This window comes from Gadus chalcogrammus, chromosome 3, assembly GCF_026213295.1.
Source record: "Gadus chalcogrammus isolate NIFS_2021 chromosome 3, NIFS_Gcha_1.0, whole genome shotgun sequence".
Classification (NCBI taxonomy): Eukaryota; Metazoa; Chordata; class Actinopteri; order Gadiformes; family Gadidae; genus Gadus; species Gadus chalcogrammus.
Window position 1 is genome coordinate 23,672,821 of NC_079414.1, and position 21,992 is coordinate 23,694,812.

A 21,992-nucleotide genomic window follows, 5' to 3' on the forward strand; every position below is an offset into this window, starting at 1 on the left:
TATTGAGCCCACTTGAAGGAGAGTGACTAACACTGTGAAACCATAGAGAGAGATGACCCATGCTTCAACCAGTAAACCCTCGTCACCCAAATCCCGAGGGCATCACAAGACATTCAAAGCAAGGACCTTTTTTTTCCTCTGGATCATCTTGTAGAGGATGTAAACAACATTTATAGTGTGCTGTTGATTCAGAAATGCCAGAACAACCCAGTTTAGTTATTCACAAGCATGCGTGCACTGCACACACACACACACGCGCGCGCGCACACACACACGTACGCATGCACGCACAAGCGCACACACACACACATGAACACATAGAACCTTTTGCTTAACATGAAGCACAGTGTACACTTCAATTGTTGACGCAGAGTCAATAAAGTAGTCTAAAAACAACTGATTCTTTCATCATGATTGAAGAATGCTCAGTTCTCCCAGTTCAATGAATAGCTAAGCTCAGCAAAGCCCAGAGTGCAACTTTCAGAGCAGGTTTTGGATTTGTGTGTGATGTAAACAAACCCACACCAACACGCACGTTTGGATGTGGCACCACACAATGATTGTTTGTGATGGGTGTGGTCTGGCTGTGCACGGCCTCCTGGAACACCCTTAAGGTGGGCAATCGGCTGTGACATCCCTCTTTACCACCCTGATATCGACATGGAACACAAGTAGTCCAAGTGTGTGTGCGTTCAAATGTGCCTGGGGCTTTGTGTGTGTGTGTGTGTTTATGTAATAGTGAGTGGGAGAGCGAGAGCCCTTGGTGTAAGCATGTATGCACATGTGGCCTTTCATGAAGGAAGGTATTCGCATATAAATACCTTCCAGGACCATATGACAAGGATTAAATTGGAGAGAAATGTCAGCATCAAAAATGAGACAGGAGATCCGGAGCGAATAGGAGACAGTCAGAGAGAGAGCGAGAGAGAGCGAGAGAGAGAGATAGAGAGAGAGAGAGAGAGAGAGAGAGAGAGAGAGAGAGAGAGAGAGAGAGAGAGAGAGAGGGAGAGAGAGAGAGAGAGAGAGAGAGAGAGAGTGTTTTGGGAAGAGAGAGCGGGAGAAGGAGAGAGAGAGAGAGAGAGAGAGAGAGAGAGAGAGAGAGAGAGAGAGAGAGAGGGAGAGAGAGAGAGAGAGAGAGAGAGAGAGAGAGAGAGAGAGAGAGAGAGAGTTTTGGGAAGAGAAAGAGAGCAGGAGGGAGAGCGAGAGAGAGAGAGAGAGAAGGACAGGACGATGGGGGAAGAGGGGGGATGATGAGACCTGGGGGGTCAGGCCCACATCTGGCTGAGGTTATAGCCCAGCAGAGAGCTCCGAATCCAGCGTTGGATCCTACATACACATTTACACACAATCTGCCACACACACACACACACACACACACACACACACACACATGTTGTTGCAATGGGCATTAGTTAAAGCATTCAACACCAGCTACAATGTGTATGTGTGTGTGTGTGTGTGAGTGTTTATGTGTGTGTGTTTATTTGTGTGCATATAAATGTGTGTATGTGCGCGTGTGTGCCTGCGGACATATTTATGTGTGTGTATATGTGTGTGCGTGCGCGCACATTTATGGTTGTGTTTTGGTGTGTGCGTGCATGTGTCAGTGGTGTAAATATAATGGATTTACAGCAGAAGAAGTATGCTGGGAGAGGTTGGTCGGGGGGCTGGGGTGGGGGTTCAGCAGTGTCAGCTGCAGGGTCTTGAACTGTATATTTTAGGAAGCCTTGAAGCTGATGTGTGAAACAGCTTCTTCTATTTGGGAGACTTGTCAGGGAGAGAGAAATGCCATTAGGTGACTTACTTCAGATAAGGACGGGCGGTGGGATCATGGGAGACATCACTGCTTGAACACATGTTAGTTTATCCGGCGGTAGAAGCGGTAACAACCGCTTGGAGACTTTGAATTTCTTTTTTTTCAGAACCCTTTTCAGTATAGCTTTAGAATAAATGCAGCTTTGAAGCAGTACCAAAGTAGTTGTGAGTTACTTCCGGAATTCAGCATTTATAAATCATTGTTCTTGAATGAATACTCATTGGTTAACAATTAATAAGAAGTTTTAAATTATTCATAAGACAATGAGAAAAAGGTTTGTAAGATCATTTATATAGCATAAGTAACTACTACAACATGTTAATTATTCAAATAGTAGTGGCGATAATAGAAACCATTTTGCTGTGCTAAACTCATTTTTGCATTTCGTCATTCACAATCCGACTCCGCCTATTGAAATGATCAAAGGCTTCATCGCAATAGAACGCCCTGTCTTCCATTTAACAAAAGCGAGGCATCACAGATCCACGGTACCAATCCGCCTGACAATCCATTGTCTGTGAAACAATGAAGCATCGTTCATTGAAGTGACTTTAAAATCCTGTGGTCTGGCATGCACTGAACACTGGATTACTGCAAACACGCTAAACGATAGCTTGGCAAATGTGTAGAAAAGAAGCACTGCAAAGGTCAGTGATCTGTTGGAAGACAATGGTTTGCTGGACGAAGAAGCTCTCCTAAAGCAAATAGCAGCTGTTGGTATTGAAACCCGCAGAAACCAACCCCGAGGTACCCCGCTCAACAGAACGGTTCTGCTGTTGTTATGGCAACAGACCTTCCCTTTAACCCCTGTCTGGCTGACGTTTCGGCGAGTCGATCGTATTTCCACGTCTGCGACTACATTCATTTTTTTTTTAACATTTATTCATCATGGATTTGGGTCATTTGACAAACAGAAAACAATACAATACAGCACAATAAGGCTCATGTAGAAAAACAAAACTAAAAGGGGGACTTGCAATAAAGCATAGTAAATATAGCATCTGATGGTTTTTCACTCACACAAAACCCACACAGTATGCTACAGTCGTAAAGATAACATTAACTATACTTCAATAAAAGAAAATAAGTGTCATCCATCTAACCATCTACATCGTCAACAACCACATTTGACGGTTTTTATACAGTTAAGTCGGGGAAAAGTAAACTTGGATTGTGCGCAAATATCGAAACAGGCAAGAAAGAAGAGGCGGACAGACTGGCTAAGAAGCAGACCACTCATTAGCACTACCTTCAGAATCGAGTGGTCCTGACGCCCGTTCTTTCCACACGTGGCCCGTTGGAGCAGATTTACGGTTGTTGTTTTTTGCATTTTTGGGAGTTTTGTATGTAGCAATTTCCTGTGACTCTATAGAATCGCGACACATGTTCCTAATTATGAGGGATGATCATGGTACTCTGAAGGACCTTGAACTGAGCAAGTCACTCTTGTGTGAAAGGAAGAACTGGCACGGATCATTTGCTAGCTAAATTCCAATTCCAACAGCAACAGGATTTGTTTTGGGAGCAAACGTGCAGCAAAGTCAGTGAAGTCATGTCTCAGGACTGCAAAAAGCCAGACTGTCACACACAAGGGGTCAAACAAAAGTTTGAGATATGTCTGACTTTGGGGGAGAACTGGACCGAGTGAGTCTAAACATTACATTCGGTCAGTCAGTCAATGAGGTGAAAATGGTGTCAGCTTGGTCCAGAGACCCGCTATGCCGCTTCAAGAATTCTCCGGGCTCTCTCCTATCCTCCGGTGTCCCAGGAGAGACATCGCTCTTCTGGGTCTGCTCGATTCAGTGACATTCAACCCTTGCACATACCTTTGAGACAGTACTGCTGGGCGTGACAGGAAGCCCTGATTCACAAGAGCAAACGGCTCTTGTGAATGGCGTACGGTGCGTCTTCCCTCCCCCAGCAGACCACGTCTTAATATCTGAGGGGGGCTCGACGGTGGGTATGCGTGGTGACGTCCCTCCCTGCATCTCCAAGACCACAGCTGTTTCAACACGACCAGGATGGTAAACAGTACACCAACCCCCCTGTGTACAGTATGCATGCAGCACACTCCTCGCCTCACACTCTCGGCCCCTGGACGTCTTACATCAACCCATTATTCCACTAGGCAGGCCAGGGCACACATATGCAAATGCTTATGTACGTATTATGCACAGTGGGACTGACTCACGTGTACACACTTACGCATACACATTAGCACGTTAACACATACCAACGGGCTGAACCTTGTTGTGGCATTTTCTTTTTTGTCTCTGTTCTGTTGCCCCAGCGTGAAATGGAGACCGATGTAGAAATCAGTGCCCCTTTTAACCTTTACTGCCTCTTTCTCTCTCTCCGTCTCCGTCTCTCTCTCTCTCTCTCTCTCTCTCTCTCTCTCTCTCTCTCTCTCTCTCTCTCTCTCTCTCTCTCTCCCTCTCTCTCTCTCTCTCTCTCTCTCTCTCTCTCTCTCTCTCTCTCTCTCTCTCTCTCCCTCCCTGCCAGACCAGCTCTGTTGCTCTGTCCAACCCTCACTTTGTTTTGAAGCTGAGCGAGGAGAAGTTGAAATACCACAGCCACAACTGATTTCCTGGACACCCCACTACCCCCAAAACACTCTTCTTCTTCCTCCTCCTTCTCCTCTTCCTCAATATCCTCCTCCTTGTCCTCCCCCTTCCTCTTATCTGCCTCATCTTCCTCCTTATCCTCCTCCACCTCCTACTCCCCCTCTTCTTCCTCCTCCTCCTTCTCTTCATCCGCCACCTTCCTCTCCCCTTCCCCCTCCTCCTCCACCTCCTCCCCCTCCTCCTCCTCCTCTTTCTCCTCCTCCCCCCCCTCCTCCTCCTCCTCCTCCTCCTCCTCCTCCCCCCCCTCCCCCTCCTCCCCCTCCTCCTCCTCCTCCTCCCCCTCCTCCACCTCCTCCTCCTCCTCCTCCTCCTCCTCCCCCCCCTCCTCCTCCTCCTGTTCTTCCTCCTCCCCCTCCCCCTCCTCCACCTCCTCCTCCTCCCCCTCCACTTCTTCATCTGCTGTCTTAGCCCCCGTACCCCGGGCCCTGCCTGCGGCCCCGGACCCTGTCTGAGGCCCCGGGCCGCACCCTGCCTCTCCAGCCAGCAGCGTCTCTGACCTACGACCCATCAGTATGTCAGTATGTTCTCGCTCGGCTACAGGACTGTGGAATTTTAAAACACAAACGGAGCAGATGTGTGAACAACACACACACACACACACACGCACACACAAACAAACACACACATACACATACACACACGCACGCACACACGTATGAGCAGGCACACGCGACACTCGCAAGCCAGTCCTCCTCCCCCGCTGAAATAGCATTGCTCTGAGTTCACCTTCGCCGGTCCGGCCAAGGCTGCCTGTGCGTCTGGTTCCCCTCAGCCCAGCGAGGGTGACACAGGCCTGGGGGAGGGAGTGACGAGGCACTGGGCGCCGAATGGAGAACCAGAGAGGATGGGGGGGGGGGAGTTGAGTGTGAGTCAGACATATTAGGAAAGTACGTTGCTGTGTATTTTAGAATACAAAGTCCTTCGCAATGCAGTAGTGCTGCCCCAGGACAGCAGGCGTCAATGGGAGAGGATATGAAGGCTTGCACTCTCTCATCAACAGAGGAGGAGAAGGGGGTAGGAGAGAGGAGGAGAAGGGGGTAGGAGAGAGGAGAGAGGAGGAGAAGGGGGTAGGAGAGAGGAGGAGAAGGGGGTAGGAGAGAGGAGAGAGGAGGGGGTAGGAGAGAGGAGAGAGGAGGAGAAGGGGATAGGAGAGAGGAGGAGAAAGGGAGAGGAAAGAGGAGGAGAAGGGGAGAGGAGAGAGGAGGAGAAAGGGATAGGAAAGAGGAGGAGAAGGGGATAGGAGAGAGGAGGAGAAGGGGATAGGAGAGAGGAGGAGAAGGGGAGAGGAGAGAGGAGGAGAAGGAGAAAGAGGGGCAGCTATTGAAGTACTGAAGTTTGAGCCCTCTGCTCTCTCTCACAGCTCTCACCACCTGCCTGACAGGACCTCCCCCCCCCCCCCCCCCCCCCCCCCCCCCCCTGCCCCATTCCCCAGACACCAACCCCATCCCCTCCCCTCCCCTCCCCTCCAGACGTGTTTATGGCATGGCGCAGACGTTTGTGTACGTTACAGACCAATCAAACGGCCGGCACCCCACACTCCCCCCCCCCCCTTCCCCCCAGACTCACCACCAGATGAAGTGATGTCGTCCGTCTTGAACATGAGAGAGAGACAGACAGACAGACAGACACACACACACACACACGGCAAAGAGAGAGAGAGAGAGAGACACACACACACACATAGAAAAGAGAGGGAGAGAGGGAGAGAGAGACCCCTCTTAACCTCCACTTTCCTAACATGATTTCACACATACGTGCAAAAGTTCAAACATGCACATGCAGTATAAAAAACCCTCTGATGCACACATTCTGCTGACATGAAGACGCACCGTTTATCTGAAGTCATTCCCCACTTCCACAACCTCTTTATAGAAGGCAAAACATGATTGCTTACATACACGGTGGACCCACAAGGCCAACAATCCACCCACAGGCTTGTTTCGGTACGGAGATAAACAGCAAACACAAATGTGCTTTAGTGTGTTTACCCAACGCGGTTTGAAGACGGTCAACAGTAGCAAGCACAGCAGGGATGCGGTCGTGTGGTCAACATCCATTTGTTCAAACCCTTCAGAGACCTGCATTCTTTTACTCTGTTCCGATTCACTTTACATCTCAGTCTCCTAAGTCCCCCTACGTCACTTTATGCAGGATATTTCGTTTGTATCATCCATATCCCCATCCATCTAGGGAATTAATACTGAATTAAAGAGCTCTCTGCAGTGACATTACCCAGTACCTAAAGATCAGGTGTGAACCACTGCTTAATCAGTGGAGAGCTCTCAGGAAGAGACATATGGGTCTTATGTCCTTGTATACCTAAGGGATCCCAAAGTAACATCTATGACAACTGCATTCTTTGAGAGGGTCTGTCTCAGTCGAGTCCGTCTGTATCCCATTCAGTTGCTGCTTCTAGACTCCGCCTCCATCGTCCATCGCTAGCCTCGTAACCAGGGGCGTGTCCGGGCTTATCGGACTGGGCTTGCCTAAGTGGGGCACCTACCTCTCACACACACACACACACACACACACACACACACACACACACACACACACACACACACACACACACACACACACACACACACACACACACACACACACACACACACACACACACACACACACACACAATTAAACCCATAGTCGGGCCTTCCCCATCTTCGCATACATCCATTCAGTGGTTATCTTGCTCATACCGTATCGGCGGCTAGCTTTGCTTATATCCATCGGGTGGTTAGGTTACACTATATATGTGGTTCGCATTGCTTACACCCTTGCTTACGTGTGTGTGTGTGTGTGTGTGTGTGTGTGTGTGTGTGTGTGTGTGTGTGTGTGTGTGTGTGTGTGTGTGTGTGTGTGTGTGTGTGTGTGTGTGTGTGTGGCTAGGATACAGTGCTCGCTATGGCCGGCTGTGTACACTAAGAAAGGCTTTCCCTCATGCCACAGCAGGATTGATTTGTGATGGTTCACTGTGGTGTATGGTGTGGTGAAGGAGCAGTGATATATGGCTGGACTGGGGCCCTTATAGGTTATTGGGACGCAGGAGGGTCATACTGACCCCCCTGCGTCAAGAGCAAACTGGTTCCCATGCCCATAACACCACGCTCCCGCTGTGAAAAACATCACCACTCAAATAAATCATCAACAATATTTATTTACTCTAATTATTTTATTATATATATATGTTGTAGCAATGAACCAAACAATTGGATTTCAGACCCACCTTCTTTGAGGATTTATTGCTCTACCTGTTATTTCTGCACCCCTTAATAATTTATAATAATTAATTAATTACAATACAAGTGATTTAAAATTGTCGTCGCTTCAGCCTCAAGCACAGAAAAGGGTAACATTTTTAAGGGTGGGTTTGGAGGTTTAATCCATCCCTTGCATCAACCAGTGCTGCTGCTTGAATGGTGCTGTTGGGACGCACAGGCGGTAAAAAGGACGCATCGAGGCACCTGAGAGGCCTCCAAACTCCAGCAGGTCTCCTTAATAACACGGCCAGCGGAGCTAGGCAGGAAGACAGACGACTTCATAAACTCTGCCGACAAGTTAAATCTTCAGGCCTGTCAGTGAGAAAAATATTTATGTGTGCCTGGGCTCGGAATGACAGAGTTCAGCCTTCCAAGAATCCGGAACAGAACAGCAAGAGAAGGGGCGGCATTTCCCAAACTTCTTTTAATCAACCACAACGTTGATAACTACCGGGAACACAACCAGCCCCAAATTAAACAGGGAGCCCTCTATTCTATTCTCAGCAATTATAAGTATTGTCTCTGCTGTAGTTTTAATTGAAGACAATGATTCTTCATCTCCTACGCTTTCTTAAGACTGGTTTGAGTGGCAAGTTTCATCACTGAGAGTCTATTCATTACCACTCACTACCGCTATAACTCACAGACACACAAACACAGAGGGAAACACAAAAATACAGATTACTCAGAATAGAAACAAGGGCCTTTCTGCTCTCGGGACAAGCATTAGAAGCCGAAATATAAAGTGGAAATCAGTGTGCGGTTTAATGGTGCATTACAATCTGTGCTCCCAAAGGCATGCCTTCTGGGGGAAAGAGGAAAATGCAGCACTTCTTTTTAAGCACTGGTTTGGACCCGACTTGAAAAACAAAATGTTCCCAGCAGGAGGATGAATCGCAGATCCACACAAATGTAATCTTGACCATTTAATCCGACCTAAGCTTGCATTTTCTCCAATTGTCCACGGTTAAAATGTCCTGGCTGATGAAGCGAAATCAATTTTAGTAGGCTGACGTATCAATAATACTCCTTTATTATTAGGACGTGATTAAGTGAAGAATGCAGTGCGATGCACTCCAGGACTATCCAACTCAAACAGATGTCTCTGCAAATCACATTCACCTTTGAGAACTAAAATGGGACCTCACAGGAAACATAAATCTCTGCGCATTAGGTCATGTGCGTCTCTTTTAAGTCCATTCTGGAGCCAACCAGAATCTTGCTTGCACCTGCAGCCCAAGGGATTGTGTTCCACATAGCTGAGCCTGTGGAGAACACAGGGCTGGGCCACGTTCCTGACCCAACACAACACTTCTGGCGGGCTGCAGGGATTATAACTCAAACATACCCCACCCTTACGAGACAGCTTCAACTGCCTTTGTGCTCTGGCCTCGGCTCAACTCGTCGAAAGATACTGCGGACATTCATGCAAAGGACCCTCTGAAACTCGTTTGAACTCAATCATGTAGATCTAAACTTAGTTAAAAACAACTCTCTTTAGACAACTATGTGTATGATTCTTATTTGCTGTTGTCAGATTTGACCCTTCCTGACTCAAAGTGGCTTTGTTCATGTTTTCGCTCTGCACTTCCGTTTGCATTGTTTGTCGCTTTTGTTTTGCTGTATTCTTGTCCGGTTGTCTGGTTTATTTTTGCCTTTGGCTCCCTTTGCTCATAATGAATCCAATCCAAAGCCACAGGAGGCCCATGTGCCCAGTGCGGAGAGACTGAGTGAGGGAAAGGTTTGTGAGGACGATGAGTGAGCTCTCCCTTGGCCATGCACGACAGCCTTCTGGTCTGTCCGTGTTGGAGACCGTGGTACAACTTAAGATGCAGATGCTTGAAAACTCATCCGCACTCTTTTGAAATGTGATGCCGCGTGCCTGCATGCACGTCAACCCTGGCGTTAGGTAACCTCTATAGAATAAAGAACCATCCGTGCTACACACCCGGGGAAACACACATGCATAGTGAGCACACACATTTCTGCCTCAATCTCGTTCCACCACGCCATAGCAGGGGATTTTTCACATCTTTTTTGGGTTTCCTTAGGGTAGAATGGACCATCTCCCAGAGGTCGCTCACTGTTCCAAAGACATCACCCTGCAGCCACAATGATCTCATTCTGATAATGGATATTCCATGCCTTCCCTCACGCAGAAATCCCTCTCCACAAAACGTTTGAAATACATATTGTTTCCGCCAAGAAAAATCGACGGGTGAGTTTCAAGTTAAAGTTGCTATTTGCGTAGGCAGGCTCGATTGACGCTTCAAATTGAATTGTAATGACGGAAAATGAAATACATGACCCGCATGAGGTCATCTGTGACATGTTGCTGTGTGTGTGTGTGTGTTGTTGTTCTCCAGGTAGCATGTTGCAGGGGGCTGTAGCAGAAATGAAGGTGATTTCTCATATGTGAGCAGATTTGACCTGTGGCATGGGTTTTGCAATCTGGTAACGTGATGGACGATTTAAAGGTCAAACTCCTCATAATGAACATAACATCTCCTTGACCTCGCAAGACAGGCATAAATACATAGGAACACAGAAACATTAAACAGGCACATACGTGTACACACACACACACACACACACGCATGTGGCAATGATCTCCAGCTGTAATTACTGAAGGTTAGGGGTGAAGGAGAGGGGTTTGTGGGGTCCCTCTGATTGAGGAGGAAATGGGAAACAGGCTGAAACTATTATTGGCCTTTAGCCTTGCATGCGCGCAGATACACACACACACAGGGGTGAAAGCATGCACTTGTACACACGCACGCACACACGCACAGACACACACACAATGGTTACTGGTGGATGTGTGGTGAACTTGGAGTAAGAGATTTTGAGCAAACACTGTATGCTGTGTGTAAACACAGGATCTCTTAGTCCAAAAGGGTTGTAAAAGCTGTAATTATGCCGAGCATGAGTCACTGCTGAAGAGCGCTATTTGAGTTGCATTTTCATGCCTGCATCGCTCTAAGGGTTTCCAAACAACTTGGGAAAATGCGGTTCGATAGCTTGGCTTGCTCATTTCAACCACCAATTTAGCCGTTCTGTGGCTGCTGTTAGGTGTAATGGCCAAACGATCATACACCAAATACTGACATGAATGGATGACTCAAACCATCCTGCTTTTTCCATTCCAAGTTGATCCTAAGCTGCTTTGGTTTGATTGATTCCACCAGAGGTTTAACCAACCCTATACGAACAGAACCGTAACCGTGGTGCCATGGTCTGATGGTAAACCACCAGACCATGGTTCCAACGCAAACCACCGAGAGACTGTCTCACCACACGCAACTCCGATAAAGTCTCCATTTCCAGACCTCCCCCCCTCAAAACCCTGGGATCTCACAGCTGAGACCTTAAGGGATGCTGGCTCTGGTCTGAGGGTGAGCCACTGGTTAACCAGATTAAAAATCCATGCCTTCTTCCTTTCCCCCCTCCATCTCCAATAACAGCCCCAAGGCATGAAGAGGGGCACTGGGCTTCAGCGCTGTTAACCTTCAGTGTCCCCCCCCCACCACCCCTGAAGATCCAGTGAACCCAGGAGGCACAGCGCAAGCAAATCCCAGGCTTTAGTGGGCCCCACATTCACAACAAACCAGCCAGTCCCCCTCAACATGGACGGATCCTCTGGACCATGTAATAATCCCGCTGAAGCACAGCCTAGCGTGGGGCCTGTTACCAGGGATATCAGGGAGAGTGTTTGTTCGTCTCTGTCCCTTGGACGTAATCACACCTTTGTAGCCACTAGACACACACACACAGCTAGTCTCACAGAGAGCAGCTGTGTTCATTATAGGAGTCAGTGGGGGAGCAGCGTTTGTTCAGTAGTTGAGTACATAATTAGCCCCCGTAAAGCGAGGACTCCACTTCCCCATACATGTCCTCGTCTCTCTCCACTGCCCCTGGGAGGACCTGTGTGGTCGCCGCCACTGTACAGGCAATGGGAAGCCTCTTCATTATCAGATTCCGCAATGCCCACATCCTTTTCCCAGTCACCCGCGGCAACCAGCTGTCAATCATGCGTGATTGACACACCGGGGCTTTTATGTGTTTGCGTTGGCAGGAGGCTACATGCTTTTCTGCTTTGACAAGTCAAATACTTGTCTGTGATTTGGCAAATTGCGTCCAAAACTCCCAATTGCCCTCTTTAGTGAGTTTGACCCTTTACAAAAGGTAAAGTCTGTCTGTCTGGGAAAAAAGTTAGTTCTTTGAATGATGCTGAATAGCTCGGTATTGTCTTTTCAGTGAATGATCACAGACTGATTTAAAAGTCATTCTCAACAGGCCAATTGGTAAGAGTGTATTCTTTGAGTTTTACCGTGAAAATGCCAAAAAAGCTCCTAGGTTGTTTTTTTTTGCCTTAACCCTGAGAAGTTGCCCAGTTTATTTTAAAAGATGTTATCAACCGCTTTTATATGGTCCTTCAATCCTGTTTAAGTTAAACCGTCTGTGTGACATCATGTAATGGGGTAAGAAAACGAGTAATCTGATTTTGAAGTTAAACTGCATATTCACAAGAAGTGGCGTTTTTCTAAATACATAGATAAAATCATACCCGGAACTAGGCCAAATTACAAACATATGGAACTGCTTAGTTTTTTTTGGTTGCCTACAATGAACCCTAAATCCTTGGAAGGCCAAGAATAGCCCGCAGTGAGAAGTCAAATGAAGCAGCAAATAGAGAGATGTGACCTGCTCCATTCTCCTGTTTCCTTGGAAATCTCCTCCGTCGCATTTTTGTTACTATCTGTATTTTCATAGGCGCAGATCTCATTACAACTTAGGGGAGGGAGAGGAGCACTAACATGGAATTTTCCCATGTTTTTTTTATCAATAATATCCCCAACGCTCCACTGTAACAGACACTGTTACGCCAATAATAGTATAGAGCGGTTTCAGACCCCCTAGCAGGCTACATAGTGGGGGACATAAACAAAACTGTTAAAAAGTGTTGTTTTTAAGCACTCTACTTAAGAAGACAGAGCGGCTCGTAACTTTCCCCTCAAGTCGTGCTCATTTTTCACACTAACCGCATACGCAAAAAAAATATGGATGCGGCAACCCTACAAAAACAAAAAGACACCCAAAAAAGTTATTCCCACATAAAAAAGAAACGCTTGTTCAATCATAACCCTCTCTTTCCGTCCCAGTCACACCACCGCCCGTCAGAAGGGAGGAAAAGGCTTGAAGGAGGATGTGGTTCCGGACCTCCAGACAAACCAGGGGGTTATTTTGATTTCTGACTCTCTGCGTTGTTTCTCTCGTCCTCCCCGACCGTTGGAGGAGCCCGCTCATCGTGACATAATGAAGGAACCGCAACGCTGATTAACTGTATTGGGCGAAACAGAAACCCTGCAGGAGAAAGGGGTCGGTTGGTTGGTTGAGCTGCAGTACAAGTTGTACAACATGCATGAGCGGCATGCAACTCAGGAGGTAGAGAGGGTTGGCTGGTGACCGCAAGGTTGCTAGTTTGAGCCCCGGCTCCTCGGGGTGTCTCTGAGCATGACACCGAAACCTAACTGCACCCGACGAGCTGGCTGTCGCCGACGTAGATGGGTGCATGAATGGGTGAATGTCAGGCACTATTGTAAGGCGCTTTGGTTGGCCTCTGGTTGAAAAAAAAAAAAGTGAGGATGACCCCGTGGGACCCAGGAGTTAGGATGGATGGGGTTCTGTCGTCTGCTCAGAAGATAGGCATCAGAACTGATGGTAGTTCATGTGTTAAACTGCTGGGGCAGTAGTTCATGTGGGAGGAGGAGGGAGTAATCCATTCACTCTGCTCGCTCAGACTACAGCAGGCGGCCTAGGGATTTGAACTGGCGACCCCGCTGGTCATGAGACCTGTTTTGTTATGGTCATGTCCCAGCGTGAAGTTCATAACAGCTACCGTAGAGATTGACCAAACGGCTCGAATACCCCCAAGATAAAGAAACGATAGCTTTAACAAACATGAGGTCGTCATACAGGATTACTCCAATTATAACCAGTGACATTTTGATATTCACTTTTCTATTGTTTGCATTTTTTTTGTTTTGAATACAGCCCTTGTCATCAAATGTGACCACATTGTGGAACTGTTACTCATTATGGGCACACAACAAAGCTGCAAACAATGAACTTGTTTAACGATGGCAGCGTCAATGCTGCCTTTATTAACTCAATGGCGCCATCTATATTTCATTTAAGGAATAAAACAAATGACATTAATGGTTAATAACAACAATTTATTTAAATAGCTATTTTCGAGACATAATTGTCACACACGCCAATGACATCGACATAGTCCAATTTAAAAACACAACCAGTAGTGTTTCCATACATCTGGCCACCATTCTGCAGTCCACAGTGACAGTCTGGCCAGTGGGACCGGCTTCAACACATCTTCAATCATTTGCCTCCCTCTGAAAATATCTCTTCCAAAAACAGAAAAGCTAAATGGATTCATTAATTTCCAGTGTGAATATTGCTGCGTTTGTCTTTACTGTAGTTTCCATCTCTAGTTTGAGATGAATTTGGTGAGTGATGCAGATAGAGTCCACCTGTTGCCTGTGTTCGTGCGTAGGCAGTAGGCACGGCTTCAAACTCCTTCCAGGTAATACGAGTTGTTGTCTTGTTTCAGAGTCACACCTGTCTGCTTTCAGACCAGTGGGCGGGTGTTGGCAGCTTGTTGACGTACTAGGGCGGCCTCTGTCTTCAGTTGGCCCTTTCAACAGCTATTATGTTGCGTTGCTCCTCGTCTTCTGACCCAGAAAACCGTTGGAGAAAAAACCATGGAGAGTTCATCTTGTTTTCTTTTATACTAACCATTCGTTTTCCTGATTATTTACCTGTTTAAGAAAAGAAAACCGAGATGAGAAACAAATCATAAAGTTAGAAAATATTTTTTTTTATTTTGGTAAATTACAAGACTAGATGGAAGTGGTCTGTGTTGGAAGTGTTGAAAACTACAACTGCAGTTATAGATAATTAAGCTGTATTGAATGTTTGTTCATTAAAAAAACAAGACACATTTTGAATACTGCGTATATATGTGAACTGTGTATGTGAATGCTCCCACCTGCAGTGTGTCAGCTAAACATTTTCTTTAGTTTGGCGAAAAAGCCTTCCCCCTCCTCCTCCTTCTCATCCTCATGTTGTGGCTGCTTGTCCTGTCCCTGTGTTGCAGAGCGTGCTGAGCTGCTGCTGCCCCCTCCTGGTGGCAAACACACACTGCATCAGCACAGCTACTCCAGCTACTTGCTTACTGACTACATGGTTAGGCCTCCAGTGTGTTGAGATTTGCTTTTTAAAACCATGAGCGTATTTGCCCAACGGTGCCATGTGTGGTTTTGTGTGTGGTTTGATGGCTGGGTTGCGGTTGTGTGTCTGATTCATTATTTATTTTTTTATCTGGAAAAAAAACATGATAAATGAGACACAAACATGACATAACAAACACAAAGTACACGCGAGGATGAGCTGTGGTCTGACCTGTCGGCATGGTTACGCCGTTGACCGTCCCCGGGACGTCCGTCTCCTCCTCTGCGTAGCTGATCATCAGCGCCTGCTGTTTCCGACTCAGCTTCCTTGAAGCAGAGGTTCAGGTCATGTGTGAAGGGGTTCCGTGAGCGCGTGTTCAGCAGATTCTTTGCATGCATTCACAGGTGACAGTCATCTACTGACAATCAAAGCGCCACGGTAAAAACAGATAATTATTGACTTTATGGCGCGCGTCGTACTTGGGTACTCTGATCTTGATGTGGACGTAGTGGTCCCCGTAGACGTAGCTGTTCATCTTGCGGATGCCCTTGCCCTGCAAACGGATGGTCTGGTCCACCTGGCAGCCGGCGGGGATCTGGGGAGCATCAGGAGATCACAGCGGTTTGATGTGACGGCCTTCTGGTAATCCTCCTCAGTGCCGATAAATAGGCTGTGTTTAAAAGTAGGAACCAGGCACCAGAGTTGTGTGCCGTGCTGAGCCAATAATCTAGGTTGCAGGCTTTCATGGTTACTATCCATGGCTATTCATGGTTACCTGTCTAATGATAGTATCACAGAGACTAGTTAGGGTACCGGTATACTGATGGTCTCATAGAGACTGGTTGGGTTATCTGCATATTGATGGTTTCGTACAGACTAGTTGGGGTACCTGCATACTGATGGTTTCGTACAGGCCCTGGGTCCTCGCAGTGCCCCCCAAGATGGCCTGGGCGATGGAGATCATGGCGTCAGAATGGATGTCCATCCCGTTCCTCTTAAACACCGGGCTCCTCTGAACCTACAAGAAAACATATCAAACGCACCTTAAGAATCGCGTTGTTTTTTTAATCGCGGTTTCAGATTTTTCTTGTTTGGCCATGATTTTACCTCCAGCTGCGAGCATGACAAGCAGTCTCAGAATCTGCCCTGTGACATGGTGACAACAGAGTGGGAGCGGCACCTCGATGAATGATGGATAGTATGGCTGTCCCCGACTCTGAATTTTCTGAGTCGAATCAGATCTGCCTTTACAGTCCAGAGATTCGACTATTCGGCGGCCGTGCGGGGCAGGTCTTTTGGAGGTTTAAAAAATGAGTTTTCTTTCTATTAACACTCGGTTATGGTAGGCTATAGGCCTTTTATATATGCTTGCGCGTTGCGCTCATTACGTTCTCACCTGAACAGTTTTCTGTCAATCAAACTTGTCGGGGTACTGGGTATAGAACGATCAATCCAGCATACATCTAGGTGGACGCTCCAACTTGTGATGTCATTAAGGCATAGGGAAGGGCAGGTCTTAAAGGACTTGTAATGGCAAATCCCACTAAAACCTGGTGGTTAAATAGGGGCTATTTAAGAAAAGAAAAAAAGAAAATGATCAGGCCAACCTACCCTGAACGTGACGAGGATTTCCTTCTTCCCAACGGACATGAGCACTGTCTGGCCGTCCTCCACCCCTGTAAAACAGCACAACGAGGATAAAACGTCATGGACACAACGTAACACTATCACCAAATAAACAGTCAGTATCCACCCATGGACATCGTTCACAATACATGGGGATCCTTCCATGTAGGGCTGTACGGTATGGACTCAAATGTTTATCACGGTAGGATTTGAGGCATAGAAGGCAACGGTATTGAATCACGGTATGTTACTTTTATCTTCTAATTTCGATATAAATGCTTCTGAAGGGGTAAAATAGGGGCAAAACATGAATAAATGAATAAAAAATTGAAATTCATTTCTCAAGTTATTTCCATCTCTGAAAAACACTAATGTTTAATAGTATGGATTTCTTTCTCCACTTGCTTGCGGACGGATGTTTCGTTACCATATTTTCAGTAGTTGTGCGTAACTTTTTACATGAAAAAGTAGTCACTTTACTGTATTAAAGTGTCACTTACTTTGTAACGCGTTACACACAACATTGTCTACCGGTCACACCGGTAACGTCAAAATCCATACCGTAGCGCAAATTCACACCGGTGTACTTTCTATACTGTCTATACCGTACACCCCTACTTCCATGTTCCCTGTTCCTTGCTGGCTCAGGCTAGCAAGGAACCAGCAGTCACTCCTGAAGAGACGTCTCCCCACGTACCTGCGGGCACGGGCACCTTCACCGTCTGTCTCTGCTTGGTCTGCCCCGAGCCGCGACACAGCACGCAGGGCGTGGTCATGATGCTGCCCCGCCCGCCACAGCGTCGGCACGCTGAGCGCATCATGAATGGCCCCGTGCTCACCGTCTCCTACAGGGGGAGAAGCAGAGCGCCAGGCGTTAACAGGAGGGCCCCACCGGAATAATTACAGTTTGTCCGTTTTTGTTTTTCCGATATATCGGGCCGATATTCCGATTTTTCTGTAAAACAGCGGTGGAGGTTGGAGGTTGGCAGTTTGCAGATATGGGGGTAGATTTGTCTCGATATTATTTGGTAAACAAATGACAATCTTTGTGGACATTTGAATTCTGTTGGAGTATTTTGATAATCTGTGTCTACGTTTGTTTATCAGTAAATATAAAACTATTTTGTAGATACTAACCACTCATATTTTGCAAATACACAGGTGGATCTGTATTCTACGTAATTCAAATTCCATTGATGCACATTCCATAAAAATAGCTTGAGGAAATTTTGTGTTAAACTGCCACTTTCGGATAGCCGTTTTTCGTTTAAAAATAGAAAAAATATCCATAGTAACAGCACGCTTTCCATTAACCTTTATAAACTGTATTTTTATACATTTTAAAACAAACTCAGTCGAGCAATAAGTCTTGTTTAAATTCAACACAACTAGTGAATGATTGTGAGGTGCATTCTTCGTTGTTATTGTTCGAGCTAAGAAAGCATTTTGGTCGTGAGAAATAATGGTGACTTGGCGTTATAAAATCCACATCCTGATACTGTTTAAAAGTGTTGTGCTTGGATAATCATTACAGTATTTACTTTTAAACAAGGCCCAGATGTGATGCTTGGGGCCGTTGGTTCAGAGATGGAGATGCCAGGATTCCCCCCATTAAACACATACTTGGACGGAAGCTCCAGCACTCAGTTTCTCCTAGTATCTGGTTTCTAGGGCTGTTTAGTTCTGGTCGATTGGTCAGCCGATATGCACTTGTGTGACCGAAATCTCATTGTTTGGACAATCCCTGGTGATTCCTTCTTAAGGCACACCAGTGCCTTCCATTGGGACCCATTGTACAGCAATTGTATTTTATTGAATAAAAAACACTAATATTTGTAACATGAGGTCGGCTTAGCTCAGGAGGCAGAGCAGTTGTCTTGTAACCGTAAGGTTGTTAGTTCAATCCCCAGCTCCTCCTAGCTGAGTGTTGATGTGTCCCTGAGCAAGACACTTAACCCTAACTGCTCCTGACGAGCTGGCTGTCGCCTTGCATGGTTGACTCTGCCGTCGGTGTGTCAATGTGTGTATTAAACGATGTAAGTGGCTTTGGATAAAAGCATCTGCTAAATGCCCTAATTGTTAATTGTAACATGAGCCATGTTGTTCTCTGAGTTTTGATCAAAACACATTTCTTCAAGTCAAGGCTTAAATTAGAAATATGGCCACTTTTTTAAAGCAGATATTGTATCCGTGGCTTAATGAGATTTGAAGCTTAGGATTGTGTGGTAGTCAGGGTGTCCACACATGAACCGAGTTGTCTCACCATGCCGGTGCCGCTGCAGTAGTTACACTTGGACACTTTGGTCCCGGGTTCACTGCCCTTCCCTTCGCAGCGCTGGCAGGCGTCATCGATGTTCACCGTCATCTCCTTGATGACCCCCTTCGCTGCCTGGGCGAACGTCAGCTCCATCACAAACTGGTGAGGGGCGTGGACAGAGAGAAGGAGGAGAGTCAAATTATGTCATTAGTGGCGATTTTAGATATGCCAAGGTGTTTTCCAGAATATTCAAATTCGTACTCAACAGCTTGCTGGCAGTGGTCACTATTTTCCTAAGCCTACTCTTCTGTGCTTCTGCCGCGCTGCCGAACCAGCAGATTACGCAGAAGGTCAAGACACTCTCCACATAAGCAGTGTAGAACATCTTCTTATAGACTAATGTAGTCTAATGTACACTGTCTGTGTCTTATACACGTCTAGTATACACCGCCTTATCTCCAGTGTCTAATGTACACTGTCTGTGTCTTATACTACTATACACCGTCTTATAACCACTGTCTCATGTCCACAGATTCTTACCTCAGGCCTCTGATCAAACATGCTGCCGAAGTCTCCGAACCCCCTGCCACCGGAGAACTCGCCGAAGATCTTCTTGAAGAGCTCCTCGGGGTCCACGCTGGCACTGCCCGCGCGGTAGTACTGCTGCTGCCCGGCGCCCCCGCCCCCCCGGCTGGGGTCGAAGCCCGCCGCGCCGTACGTGTCATACTGCTTCCTCTTCACCTCGTCGCTGAGCACCTGCACACAGGGAGGGTGCAACGTTACTGGACCCACACTGGACACAGCGCTGAGGAGAAAGGCGGTGATGGAGCCGTGTCTAAATAAATAAGGGATGGTTTGTCGTTCACCTACTTTTCTCTTATTTTCTGCAATTATTTCCACAAAAGGGCGCGCTACGTCAAAAGTAGGCAACGTAAAAGTGAAGCAGGTGTACCACTTGTGAGACCCCCATGATAATGGTTTGAACTAAGTCAGTCTGCAATCATCATACATTTATGTCCATGTCTGTAGCATCTCCCACATAACACGAAAGACACGTAACCCACTCCCACTGTTTACTCAAAAGTTCTGTTGTGATGGCACATAAGAGTGTTCCATCACTAGTATGTACAGTGTTACTGTACCTCATAGGCTTCCGCAAGCTTGGCAAACTTCTCCTTGGAGCTCGGGTCATCTGGGTTGGTGTCCGGGTGGTATTTCTTGGCCATCTTGTTTGGGAAGCATACATTGTTTTTGCTTGACATCACATCTTTCATTGACGAGTTAAAAACTGATTAGGAAACAAAAATAGGTCAAATAAGTGCTAAAGACCTGATAGTAGGATTTCTTGATGTCTTTCTGCGACGCAGTGCGAGCAACACCGAGAATACTGTAGAAGTCCTCCTTGTCTCGCACTGGGGTGCTCGTGTGGAACAGCTTGACGCGATTTGATTGGAGACATCCTGTTGCTGGAGAGAGAAGCATTCATCATATCGTTATCATTCATGCATTTGGTTGGATACTCTTTTCTAACAACACATAACTTTTCGATTTCCGTGTTTATGCAAGATACATGTTTATTAACGTTTGTTGACATTTGTCAGTGACTAAAACCATGCTATACGAGTGTGCAAATTATGTTCTTCTAACTCACATCTTGGAACGTTAATGCCGAAAAGACGCTGAAATGATGCACTACGCTCATAGATGGAAGGAAAGAGTTCAAACTTTAAGAACATCGGCCCCACTCAAAGCAGACTACGAACCCCTGATGTAATGAGCAGGGACACCATGTACAATGTACCCTGACGTGACCTCGATATGGACTCCACAGCCCAACAACTGACAACAGCTCTCTCAGCATCAGCACAGCCATAATAACCATACTTTAATGCATTATTTGCATAGCTATTTTGAAACTGACAGGCAATGGAATAACCGGTCCCGTCATCCTGAAAGTGAGCAACTTCGCTCTTCGGGCTAATGCTATCTTACCTGTCAGTCCTCTCAATGTCACGGCGTCTCCCCTGGACCCCCATAAGCTCACGCCGCCCGCTAGCCTGTGTAGTTGCGACCCCGAAAGGAACGCTGAACTTCCGGAAGATTGTCTTTCGACGATAAGCCGAAAACAAGCACGACGGTGACCCGAACTTATAAACTTGGATAACCAACGTGCTGAGAGACTGTGGACAGAAGACGCCATGTTTGCGTCACTGCCGTGACTCTGACGGGCTTCGAGAATATGCGCATGCGTAATGGACACAGTCCGTTTCTTTTGCTTTTACGATATCACATGATCAAAAAATATCTAAACGGGTTTTTCACTGATTCTATATAACACCATAAGACATTTCATATTTTATATTTTGTAACGATATAATACTGTATGTATTATATCAACCATATTTTTAATTTGTGTGTTGATATTAGGATATTTACGTTAAGTATTATGTCCAATACATACATAATAATTACAAAGAAAATATCCATTGTATTCTATGTTTTAAACAGAACATTTATGACCACAAGTTTATGAAAAGAAAAAAATGATGTATATGCTGTAAATCGACCACAGGTGGCGCTACTTCTCCATAAATGATATACCTGATTGTTTTTTTACAAATGTACCAACTCGTTGATACATTTCACAGCTTTTCTGTATCAACTTATCCTTGGGGACAAGAAAGGACGGTTCTTCGATATGTCTGTGTAAACCACCATGTAGTTTTGTTAATCTTTATAAAATAAAGGCTTTACCCATTAAACCCATTAAACTGCTATTTGTAAAGCAGAGTCTAACCTATACGTCCATTGAATTAAAGTGACATGACCTTATCATTTTATTCATCATTATCTCTCTTAGCTCATCCATTGTTAACGTGAGAGGTCAAAGTTTGTGTGTAAAATGTAGATGGCCACCCCTCCCTTTCAAGCTGGCCTGTGTTGTGTATGGGGCCAGTAGGTACTTCCATGATGACCTCATCGTCTATGACAGCATCAAGTAGTCACATGTCAAGTGATAAGGTTCCTTGATAGATTTATGAATGTATTTCGTGATATGGTCTGTAAAAGTACAACTATCCAAGAGTTAGGCGAACACTTGGTAGGATAAACATGGAGCAATACATTCACAATCTTGACAGACACAAAACCAATACTAA

General features: G+C 46.2%; 1 protein-coding gene across 3 annotated transcripts; it reads right to left on the reverse strand.

The window, feature by feature from the left end:
* Positions 1 to 13,854: 13,854 nt before the first annotated feature.
* Positions 13,855 to 21,064, reverse strand: LOC130379785 (dnaJ homolog subfamily A member 3, mitochondrial-like). 3 transcript variants are annotated; one of them, XM_056586822.1, is made up of 12 exons: positions 20,827 to 21,064; positions 20,164 to 20,300; positions 19,977 to 20,060; positions 19,375 to 19,590; positions 18,841 to 18,993; positions 17,275 to 17,422; positions 16,563 to 16,627; positions 15,841 to 15,969; positions 15,431 to 15,546; positions 15,183 to 15,277; positions 14,770 to 14,904; positions 13,856 to 14,539 (listed from the first exon to the last, which is right to left on the reverse strand). In XM_056586822.1, exons 1-11 carry the CDS (start codon positions 21,032 to 21,034, stop codon positions 14,780 to 14,782), a joined length of 1,476 nt encoding a protein of 491 aa, XP_056442797.1. In that variant the 5' UTR covers positions 21,035 to 21,064; the 3' UTR covers positions 13,856 to 14,539; positions 14,770 to 14,779. The 3 variants fall into 3 exon arrangements, with proteins under 3 accessions (XP_056442799.1, XP_056442797.1, XP_056442798.1); XM_056586824.1 differs by lacking the exon at positions 14,770 to 14,904 and having other exon boundaries at positions 13,855 to 14,539; XM_056586823.1 differs by lacking the exon at positions 13,856 to 14,539 and having other exon boundaries at positions 14,768 to 14,904.
* Between the last annotated feature and the right edge of the window lie 928 nt (positions 21,065 to 21,992).

Coding starts and splice junctions, on each gene's coding strand:
- LOC130379785 (XM_056586822.1), bottom strand. CDS start 21,034: ATGGCGTCTTCTGTCCACAGTCTCTCAGCACGTTGGTTATCCAAGTTT. Junction 18,994..19,374: donor TGTTTGATCAGAGGCCTGAG/GTAAGAATCTGT, acceptor GCCCCTCACCAG/TTTGTGATGGAGCTGACGTT. Junction 17,423..18,840: donor ACTGCAGCGGCACCGGCATG/GTGAGACAACTC, acceptor CTCCCCCTGTAG/GAGACGGTGAGCACGGGGCC.